Genomic DNA, 11,364 nt, shown 5'->3' on the forward strand with positions numbered 1-11,364 from the left:
TATCTAAGATGCTGTCCTATCAAAAGCCAAGGCAGTTTCTTTATTAACCAATGACGGTAACACATAGACAGATGGCCCACCTACTCCATAATTTTATCCAAGATAGACAAAAGGTTTTAATTCTCTGCTTGCTTGGTGGAGCAGGAGGGCTTTGTGAGGTAGTTTGATGGCCTGGGTATGTCTTCTGTGAGGCAGAGAGCCAAACTCTAGAATTCGGAGACTTTGCATTCTAACACCATGGAATTCTGGGGGAGGGATGATTAGGGAAGTCGAGTGATGTTGAACCCTAATTTTATTCTGTGGGATGTGGGATACCCGCTATATAAGTATGGATCTATCTTCATTATTGCATTAATTATTTGGCATGTGAAAAGGAGCTACCAGGGATTAAGGTTGGGACCTGACAAGAGCTGTTACAAGGTAGGGAAATGCTAACCAGGCCTGAATATGTTGTTTATGATAAGAAGTTTACCCCTCACCGTCTGTCGGTTATCTTACCCCTTGATTTTTATTTCTTCACTGGATCCCAGATCCGCTCTGGTTGGTGGACATTTAGGATCTTGGATAATGGAAGCCCTTTGGGTACTAGTGTTGCCTGTTGTTTAGCTTGTCCGGTCTTTCTGCTTGACCCTTGAATCCACCACAGAGCTTGTCTATGAAATGGGATGGAAGATGTAGAGTATGGAAGAGTCTCGAACTGAGGAAGAAATGGGAGAAACAAGGATGATGAGATGGAACAGGGGGGAGGGGAGCGCAAGGCTGGAAGACAGCAAAAGATTAGGGATTATTTCTGGATTTTGTTTCACTTTAGACATGAAAAAAGTTGGTGTTTCTATTTCATATTCTAATATTTTTGTCTTTCAAGTGTTATCGAAGAATCAAGCACAGGCCTAGAGATAGAACACCAAAAGGTAAATCCCAGTTTCTTTGACTCCCTACCTCTGTGGGTGAGGTTCGCACAGATTCTGGCCCCCTGCGCTGACTGACACCAGAAGTCAGGTGTTTCCAACCCTCAGAGACTGTGCTATAAACCAGTGGCAGCCAAAAAATACGTCTGTGGTGGGAAAGAGATCAGGCATGCTCCATCTTCCGTCTGACCTTCCTGAGATAAAGTACAAGGATGGGAAGCCAATATCCTTAATTCTGTCATTTGTGAATTTTTAAAGCCCCGTGGAAGCCATGCTACTTCCATCTTTGTCCTCCACAAAATGGGCACTAACTGCGTGGTTGTGAGATAGTGAAATTGGGTATAGGACAGTACCACAACCAGCTGTACACAGAGCATTTACTCTTTGGGTTGTGGGTCACCTGCCCTTCAAAAGCCTTCAGCTTCTTTGTTGTTGTTGTTTCTCAAGACTTGGTATAGCCCTGGCTGTTCTGGAACTCACTCTGTAGATCAGGCTGACTTGGAACTCACAGATCCGCCTGCCTCTGCCTCCCGAGTGCTGGGGTTAAAGGCGTGCGCCACCACCCAGCGGCCTTCAGCTTACACATTGCCCCTCAACCTTCCATTCTGCCTAACCCTCTGTCCTCCTCCTTCAGCTAAGAGAACGTCCAAGGAAGAAGCAGAGAAACTGCAGAAGCTGCTCACTATCATGAAAAGGTGAACTCTTCTTTCTGTGGTCTTCCAAGTCCCAGCTGGCTCTGATGGTTGCTTAGGCTGGCCTGGGCAAAGGATGGGAATGGGGCTGTTGCCTAGAGAGATACACCATGGAGTGTCTCGGTCCAAGCTGAGAAGCTTGCCAGGGCCGAGAGGGTTTGTTTGTCTCTCAAGAAGAAGTCACCCATTTTACTCTAGGGTCTGAGTAGTTCTGCATTTCAGGGTTGACTAGTGCTGGCGTTGCTCCTGTCTTGAGAATAGTGTTGTCAAGAGAATAGATTTGGCATAAAGAAGCCATTACTGTCCCATCTCTGGCTGAATTCTGCTGACATACACGTGCGTCTCCTCAGAAGGCCTCTCTTCCATAAGGCCGGTTTCTGGGATACCCTCAGTCGGCCATCTTATACTCTCCCTTGGACGTCTATAGAATGGGATTGATTCCTAAGAGACGCTGGGGACAGGGACACCCACAGTTCTTAGAGTGAGGGCCCCGTTTCTCAGTTGGATATACTATTTACCAGACACCAAGTTTCTCAGACACCCCCCTTCCCCCCCAAAAAACCTGATTTGGCCCTCACGTGATGGTGTCCTTGGTGCCACCCATCAGCTAATCCCTGGGTGCCTCTTATCTACCTGGTTCTTTTCTTCTAGTTAGTTCAGTTTCTCGGTAAGGTTGGCAGAAAACTGACCCAGGTTTCCAGTCCTCTCTGAGACAGGTTGTCTGAGACCTTTGCCCAGACTCTCAGCTCAGCCACAGACCTCACCATCTGAAATTTTCCCAGGAAGAGGAGCAGAGAGGTAGACACCTGGAGGTATAGGCCCAGGACTTGCAGGGTGCAGGAGGGAAAGTGCTCTTTCTCCACTCCGGAGGAGGCAGGCGCCATGCTGTCTTTAATAGTTGCCGTTTTCCTTCCTAGCCACGGCTGGCTTCCTCAGGAAGGAAGTGTCCGGCGCCTCCTGTGCTCAGACCCTTCCTGTGCCATCTGCAATGCGATGGCTCTGGAAATTCAGCAGTTGCTGGGGTATGAGAACAAAGAGACCTGTCTGACTTCGCTGAGACCATCACAGACCTTTTCTAGCCTGGAGGCATTGGCTTCATCAAAAGCGTTGTTTGACAAGAGTTCCCAAGACTCCAGAGACATTTCACTGGCTTCCAGCCTCACACCATCACCGTCAACAGATCAGAAATCTTCAACTCAGTCAGCTGCCCCATCAACCGGTGATGCCAGCTTCCAATATTACCGTGGTGATCATCGGCAAAAGCAGGAAGCCCAGGGTGCAGGCTCTCTGTCTTCCTCAAGTGTGGAAGAACCCGGGGCTCCCGCAAACCAGCAGCAGAAGAAAACCACGAAGCTTGTCTTGAAGAACGAAGGTCAGCAGCCCTTGAGTATTAGATTCCTTCTTTTTCCGGGTACCCATTGCTTCCTGAACCTGAAACAATACCCTATGATCTCATATTCATGTCACCTGCTGTTCCTATGTCCCAAAGGCCCCAAGGTGCCTGTGAGAATAGGAAGACAAAAATGCATGCATTCTCACATTGAGCTTTCCCTCGTTCTGTGGAAGAGTTCCTGGGGACATTTGTAGCGCACCGCTTCACCACTTCCCATATTTTCAAAGCCCAGAAACCTGACAACGGATGACCGTTGGAGTATGGGTTACCATCCCTCGACTCTAGCGGCCTCAGAAGGCCACTACAGAGTAGTTCCCAACTATCCCATTGCCTAGGTTCTACTCGCTCCTTCTTTCAGCTGTGTTTAAGTGGTCTTTTAAAAACATTTTTTATTGATTTTATTGAGCTATATATTTTTCTCTGCTCCCCACACTTTCTCTCCCCTCCCCTTCAACCCTCTCCCATGATCCCCACACTCCCAATTTACTCAGATCTTGTCTTTTTCTACTTCCCATGTAGATTAGATCCACATATGTCTCTCTTACGATCCTCTTTGTTATCTAGGTTCTCTGGGATTGTGAATTGTAGGCTGGTTTTTCTTTGCTTTATGTCTAAAAGCCACTTATGGGTGAGTATATATGATATTTGTCTTTCTGGGTCTGGGTTACCTCACTCAATATATGTTTTCTAGGTCTATCCATTTACCTGCAAATTTCAAAATGTCATTTTTTTCTGCTGTGTAGTACTCCTTTGTGTAAATGTACCACATTTTCCTTATCCATTCTTAGGTGGAGAGGCATCTAAGTTGTTTCCAGGTTCTGGCTATGACAAACAAAGCTGCTTTGAACATAGTTGAGCACATGTCCTTGTGGCACAATTGAGCATCCTTTGGGTATATACCCAAAAGTGGTATTGCTGGGACTTGAGGAAGGTTGTTTCCTAATTTTCTGAGAAATCACCATACTGACATCCAAAGTGGCTGTACCAGTTTGCACTCCCACCAGCAATGCAGGAGTGTTCCCTTTACCCAACATCCTTTCCAGCATAAGTTGTCATCAGTGTTTTTGATCTTGGCCATTCTTACAGGTGTAAGATGGAATCTCAGAGTTGTTTTGACTTTAATTTTTCTGATGTTTAAGGATGTTGAACATTTCCTTAAGTGTCTTTCAGCCATTTTAGATTCCTCTGTTAAGAGTTCTCTGTTTAGTTCATTTTTTATTGGATTATTTGTTCTTTTGATGACCAATTTCTTGAGTTCTTTGTATATTTTGGAGATCAACCTTCTGTCCGATGAGGAGTTGGTGAAGATCTTTTATCATTCTGTAGGCTGCTGTTTTGTCTTGTTGACCATGTCCTTTGCTTTACAGAAGCTTTTCAGTATCAGGTGGTCCTGTTTATTAATTATTTGTTTCAGTGTCTGTGCTGCTGGGGTTATATTTAGGAAGTGGTCTCCTGTGCCAATGCATTCAAGTGTACTTCCCACTTTCTCTTCTATAAGGTTCAGTGTGGCTGGCTTTATGTTGAGGTCTTTGATCCATTTGGACTTGAGTTTTGTGCATGGTGATAGATATGGGTCTATTTTTATTCTTCTACATGTTGACATCCAGTTATGCCAACACCATTTGTTGAATATGCTTTCTTTTTTTTCCAATTTATATTTTTTGCTTCTTTGTCAAAAATTAGGTATTTGTAGGTATGTGGATTGATATCCGTATCTTGGATTTGGTTCCTTTGGCCTTCCTGTCTGTTCTTATGCCAATACCAGGCTGTTTTCAGTACTGCAGCTCTGTAGTAGAGTTGGAAGTCAGGGATTGTGATGCCTCCAGAAGTCCTTTTATTGTACAGGATTGTTTTGGCTATCCTAGGTTTTTTGCTTTTCCATATGAAGTTGAGTACCATTCTTTTGAGGTCTGTGAAGAATTTTGCTGGGATTTTGATAGGCATTTAATTGAATCTGTAGATTGCTTTTGGTAAGATTGCCATTTTTACTATGTTAATTCTACCTACCCAAGAGCATGGGATATCTTTCCACTTTCTGGTGTCTTCTTCAATTTCTTCCTTCAAAGATTTTAAATTCTTGTCATATTTAAGTGGCCTTGAAGGAGTATGTGTTTGGGGTGGTGCGGTCACATTGAACTCACTGTGCCATCGCTAGGTCTCTTTCTGCAGTTCATCTTCTGCACAGTGGATTTTGAGTTTGCATTTAGGGATCTTTCCACAACAGGAGAGATATGGCCTTTATGTCTGTATTGTCTAAAATTTCCTACACTTCCGATATTACCAGCTTCTTCCCCACTTTTCCAAACTTGGGCATTTCCATTGACAAACCCAGATTAATGTCCCAATTCTGGGCCAAGGGTGAAGTCTTGGTGTGGCACCTGTGAACTGGCAGTGGCAGCCCCAGCGGGACCTGCCTCTCATCCGGAGAGCTCTGTAGATGCAGAGAACCATATAACGTATAAACCCTGAGATGTGTTAGAGCCTGTCTCATCAGATCCAGGCATCCGCCTGATGACAGGCCATTCCCGACCTCAAGAGGGTAGGGAGCAGCCTTGCCCTGGAGTCTGCCTGCTGGAGTTCTACCTCCAGCAGCGGTTGAAACAATGGGTTGATTTTATTATCGCTGGAACCGGTCCCTAAAGATTCAGCAGTCTATCCAGCTGCTTCTAGCCTCTGCTGAGCAGCAGCGCCTGCCCTAAGCAGCACAGCCCCGATCTTTGGTACGTTTTCCTCGGCCAGAACCCTTGAGGATGATGGCGTGTACTGATCTACTGCAGTAACAGGGCCAGTCTACAGATGATTGGTTAGACCAAAACACTGTGGCAGAGCCCACATAGGAAGACACGCAAGAGCACCATCCCCGCGTCCCTAACTTCTGAGACTGAAAGTCACTGTCTACAGTACCCCAGGAGCTCTGATAGCAATTTGGTTCTGTTCTTCCCTGGAAAACAAGTCTGAGCCACATAGATAGAAATCAGATCAGACTGCTTAGCACCGACAGGCCTTGACCAGCAGCAACAGTATCTCCAGACGTCGTTACTGCTGGCCCTAAGCTGTCCAAGCCTTGTCTCACATAGCCATTTAGGAACCGGAAACAAGTTTTCTTTCCTGCCAGGGCTGCCTGCTATTTTGTGGTTCTCTCCGAGCTATTATTACCCTGGCAGTTTTAGCTAATACACAATCACAGAGATGAGTCCTGAGCCCATTAGAATCTCTGATTCAGTCTTAACCTTAATAGCGGCATACTAAATCCTGGCCACATGTTCAAAGCGCCTGTACGCCATATGCAGAGATGTATTCCAGGCTGAAGTACAACTGAGGCCATGTTCCTGCCATTCCTTAATCACTCAAAATACTTATCATTCCCAAACTAAATTTCTACCTCAAAAAGAAATTCCTAGCGATATGTTTGGAAAAGTCCCATTCAGATAGGAGGACAGGGGACACTTTTTGGCCAAAGAATACCTCCACACTGGAGACCTTTGGGGATCTAAGCCAGTAAAGAAAAGCACGGCTCCAAGAGTCCTATCCCCCAGGATCCCCACGTCCCTAAGATCTAGAGAGGGTCTGCTTGAAAGAATTTCCAGCTGAACTCTGAGCAGAGAGCCCTAAGGTTCTGCCCATTGTGCCTCTGACATCTCACAGTCACTTGGGACACCATAGACACCCAGGTTCTTTGTGTGTAGCTGGGGACCAATGTAAATAATCCAACCAGAAGATCCCCTGAACCCCTTAGACCAGAGTGAAGCCTAGTTCTTACCTAAGCATGGAAAACAGCGGACCTAGTGGAATCCAAGTAGATACTTTAATGAGGTTCATGGGCCAATAGAAGATTTCTGAGCAGAACCCCAGGGCTGCTTACCTTCCCACTGACTTGTTAGGATCTTTCTCAGGCAGAATTTTAGTTTAAGCAAGTTTCTTTCAGTGAAGAGAGGGACAGATGAGACCTCTGTCGGTAGAGCCACCATCTCTAGCCCCTTGGCTTTTGCCAGTTTCTTTGCTGGTACCCAGAGCATCCTTCAGGATTCCTTGGGACAGATAAAAATGTTCTGCACATCTGTTAGGCTAAACCAACATTTATTTCACCCAGTGGTTCCTGGGGATGCCCAGCCTGGGGTGCCCAGTTCTTACAAGGCCAGACCTTACAATGAGAACTTATTGGGCCATCATCTACTGACCCAGTATTTGTGGGACTGCATGTTTTAAATAGAAAATTTTCAAGGTGGAATTCTTCCAGGCCATGTTGTAGGGGTGAAACTTGGTAGGGCTGAGAGTTGGGGGGGTCTGATGGGGAAGACTATACTCACTGGAGTTCCACCTTTCCAGAACCCCCAGAAGCCGAAGGGGAAAATAAGATGACGTTCTTTTCCCACTGGGTTAACCCTGAAGTTAACTGTGAACAGCTGGAGGAACCCATTGTCCTGTGTAAGTCTGAAACAGAGGCCAAACCCAAGACTGCAGAGCCCCAAAAGAACCCGACTTCTGTCAGAGACCACACAGGAGCCAACATGAAGTCAACTACAGAAGACCAGAAGGCCAAGCCTCTCTGTGCCAAGAATTAGCATTTGACTTGCATCGATTCCTACAGTGCCTACCCAGTCCCAGCAACACCCTCATGGCACTCCCACGACTGCTCGAAAATTGTTCACAGCTGATTTGTATCACCCAGCTAGGAAATCAGTAGCAGCTACTCACCTTAGTGGAAGGCACTGGTTAGCACAGAGAGGACCAACCATTTCAAGCCGAAAGAGTTTGTAGGTTCCCAAAGCTCTGCACCTTCCTTAACAAAGGCTGTCAACTGTCCACTGCCATCTAAGAGGCATGGTATTCTCCAAATATACTCTGTCTATAAGCAAAACACCGGTATTTTTCTTTGTTTTCATTGCTGTGTGTGATAAAGTAGATAATGTTCTCCCTGTGGTACAGGTGCTTAAGCCTGCCTTTCGTGTTGACTCCTAGGGGTAGAAGGACTTGTGTTGAGAAGGGAGGGGCCTTTGTATAAGATACACTAAAAGTATAGTCAGGCTTGAATTCCCACAAGAAACGTGCAACCTGCCTTTCCCTGAAAAAGTGTTCAGTCTGTCTCTGTGTTGATGGCTCCCTTTTACAATTTACTTGTTCTGACGGCTCCACCCAAATGAACACTTCATGTAATTTAAAACCTCAATAAAGTCATTTGGAAGTTAGAAGGAAAGAAAAGAAGGATTGTAGGGAGGAAAGAAGAGAAAGGAAAAGAAAAATCCTGATGATACCGGTGAGTGAGCCCAAGGCACTAGGAAGCAGCAGCCATTGAGGCAGGAGGGAAACCATGAGAGAAGAGACCTGGAAGGGTGGGGGGGATGGGGGGATGGGGATGAAAGCAGCTCAAGGAGATCATTATCAGTCAGCTGGAGAACAGCCAATCTAGCAGGCGACATGAGGACTTGGCGCTGTCACCCTGAGAAATATAGAGATCCTTCATGGTTTCAAGACCCTGAGGCTCAAGGAACAGGTAAGACATGGCACCGGATTGACGGGAAAGCAATTGGTGACAACATATAGAATTAACTCTTTTGAGGGCTTTTGTTTCATCGAAGTACAATGGAAGGAGTGTGGGGCCCACGAAGGCTGCTTTGTTTTGTCTTGTAGGGTTACTGAGCGCAGTGCAAGGGGCAGTGAGGGAGGGACTGACTGCCCTACAAGTTTGGTCTTTGTGTGTTTTTGAAGACAGAAAATAGTTCTGCCCAGCGGTGGTGCACTCCTTTAATCCCTGCACTCGGGAGACAGAGGTAGGTGAATCTCTGAGTGTGAGGTCAATCTGGCCTACAGAGTGAGCTCCAGGACAACTGAGGCGACACAGAGAAACCCTGTCTCAAAAAGCTAGAAAACAAAACCAAACGAAACCAAACAGTTCATTGGCAGTTGATGGCAATGATAGTCCAGAGAGACGAACTGATGATTTGAGATGCATGCTCACTTGAATATGGAGAAACTTTCTTTTCCTAAACTTCATCCCTAACACTACCAGCCAAATGCGGTTTTAGCTACTCTTCATTGTGGGTGCTTATTCTCGCTCCTTCTAGAAGTTCTTCACTTGCTTCTCAAATCCTCAGTTTGTCTCTCTTGACTATCATTGTCATCACCTGCCAGTGAACTGTTTGTTGAGTCTGGGCTTTCAGGGGGAGACAGAAACAAGGTGGGTGGGGGTGGGGATCCTACGCTCAGCATGGATGAGCAAGGATTTGAAAGTGGACCAGGAAATAAAAACTGGGAAGCAGAAAGGAAAAGAGGCAGCATGTTGCTGCGTCCTGCTAGCCTACCTCAGAGGAGAGCTGAAGCAAGCGCAGGAAGCCCTGGGCTTCCTTGTGATGGGCTGTGAGGCAGGGGTGGGATACCTTTGGTTCATAAGGACATCCAGGATCTGTTACCATCCCATCAAGTCAAGAGGAAGTGGTAATGGGAGCTGCTTCCTCTCACAGGACCCCAGTATTTAGTACGATGTGTTCACTGCTAGCAGAATGCGGAAAAGCCGGATGGGAAAAAGTATGGGTGTGTGTGTGTCATTCCTCCTCTCAGTGGTGATTCTGTGCCTAAAGGAAGGAAGATCAGCCCTTAGCTGATTCTCTAAGCGGAGAAACAGGCTCGCTGAGCCAACACTCTACAGGTGTTTTCCTGAGGCATCCACAGAGATCAAGGGGCCTTCGAACAGGCATCCTCTCTGCCTGCTGGGGATGGGAGGAGGGGGTGGGGGTGAGGGTTCTAGAGGGAGCCTGTCTGAAGGGAACTGACTGGCTCAGGTAGGCACCTGAGTTAATATGTGTATTTCCTAGGTTACGATGGAGTGGGTTCTTCCCATGCCTTCCTTCATGTTGTTAACTGGCTCCTATTTCATGGCAAAATCAGGCAATTGATCCCCTACAGTGCTTTTATTTTCCTTTTTTTTTATAGAATATATTTTGATCATACTCTTTCCCCTCCTCCAACTTCTTCCAGATCCTCCCACCCACATATTGCTACCCATGAATTTATGATACTCATAAATCAGGGTACCCACCGCTCAAGCCCCTGCAGTAGATGGTACTTAACAGAGATCCCCAACTGCTTACTGTGGAGGGAGTGAGAGCACTCATCCTTCAGTGGGATGTTTTTATTAAAAACCCCTCACTCAAGACTCAGGCATCTATGTGGGAGAAGAAGTGGAAAGATTGTAAGAGGCAGGAGTGGTGATGACTTTGAGGAAACATTGTCTTCCCCAGAAATACCTCACCTTTTCACTGCCACCCCCACTCCATCCTGGAAAGAGGAGGTCATAAGACACGCAGAGCACAGGGCAGAATGCGTGATGTTTCATTTCCTGACTTTGCTCAGTCTTGTCATGACAGTCTCTTGTCAGTAAGCCGCTGGGACATCCTGAGCAGGGGCAGAAGTGCCCCGCCCTATTCAGCGTCTCAGCTTGTGGGACATCTCTGACTAGGGCGCTAGTTCACATATGCCCTTAAAATCTCCATATGCTTTGCGTAGAACAGCTGGCTCCCAAGGTCTCCCAGCCTCTGAACTTACCTTTTCTATGGCCTCACCCTTTACCGTACCTCTTCGTTGCCATCTTAGCTTGCCTGTTCAAGCTGAGTCCCTGGAAAGGTATTCATGGATGATGATAGTTCATAAAAATATTCATATTATGATGCTGTAACTTTTTTTAAAAAGCAGTTTAAGATTTTCAGGAAAACTGATGGGAAAATAGGAAGTTCCCATGAACCCTTTCCTGCCCCTGGAAATTTCCTTTATTATTACATCCTGTGTTAATGTGGTCTCTTTCTTTCTTACAGTTGAGGAGTCAATATTGATGAATTACTAATGTTCATCTTGTACACTACAATGCATTTTGTTTTTTAAGCTCACTGACTATTGGTTTAAACACCTTTACAAAGACAGTGATTGTTTCAGCGAACTAGGGAGCGAATGGCACCAAATAGACCAAAGGTGAAGGGAAGAGAGCAGGGATCCACTTGGGAAATCTGGTGATAGTTACCTTGGAACCGGCAGAGGAGAAGGGAGCTGCTTGCCTGCGTGAAAATTCCCAAGCAGTTGAAATGGCGAAGGGAGAACTCCAGAGGCCTTGGAGTGGTTGGCGAGGGGGACGCCAGCAAGCTTTCCTTTGCAGAGGACTGGGAGGAGCTCCGCTTGGCTCTGGAGACTCAGGGCCACATGTGAGCGGGGGAGGGATCCCCACTACAAAACAATATTCACCGCTGAAGGCACACACAGCAATGTCTTTATAAATTCTCTGGAGAAGTTGTCACGTGTTTTTAACACCAGACCAAGGACCACACAGGCCTTGTTGAAGCCCCTTTTATCTAGCTTTTGCCCAGGACTTCACCATGTTGGCCAGGCT

At 46.3% G+C, this 11,364-nt stretch overlaps 1 protein-coding gene across 1 annotated transcript; it reads left to right on the forward strand.

Moving 5' to 3' along the window:
* Positions 1 to 276: 276 nt before the first annotated feature.
* On the forward strand, positions 277 to 7,555 carry Spata31f3 (SPATA31 subfamily F member 3). Its single transcript, XM_057791193.1, has 6 exons — positions 277 to 420; positions 866 to 911; positions 1,543 to 1,603; positions 2,518 to 2,972; positions 6,489 to 6,491; positions 7,320 to 7,555. The coding sequence occupies exons 1-6, from the start codon at positions 277 to 279 to the stop codon at positions 7,553 to 7,555; spliced, it is 945 nt and encodes a 314-aa protein (XP_057647176.1).
* Positions 7,556 to 11,364: the final 3,809 nt, after the last annotated feature.

Source organism: Chionomys nivalis, chromosome 16 (genome assembly GCF_950005125.1).
Source record: "Chionomys nivalis chromosome 16, mChiNiv1.1, whole genome shotgun sequence".
NCBI lineage: Eukaryota > Metazoa > Chordata > Mammalia > Rodentia > Cricetidae > Chionomys > Chionomys nivalis.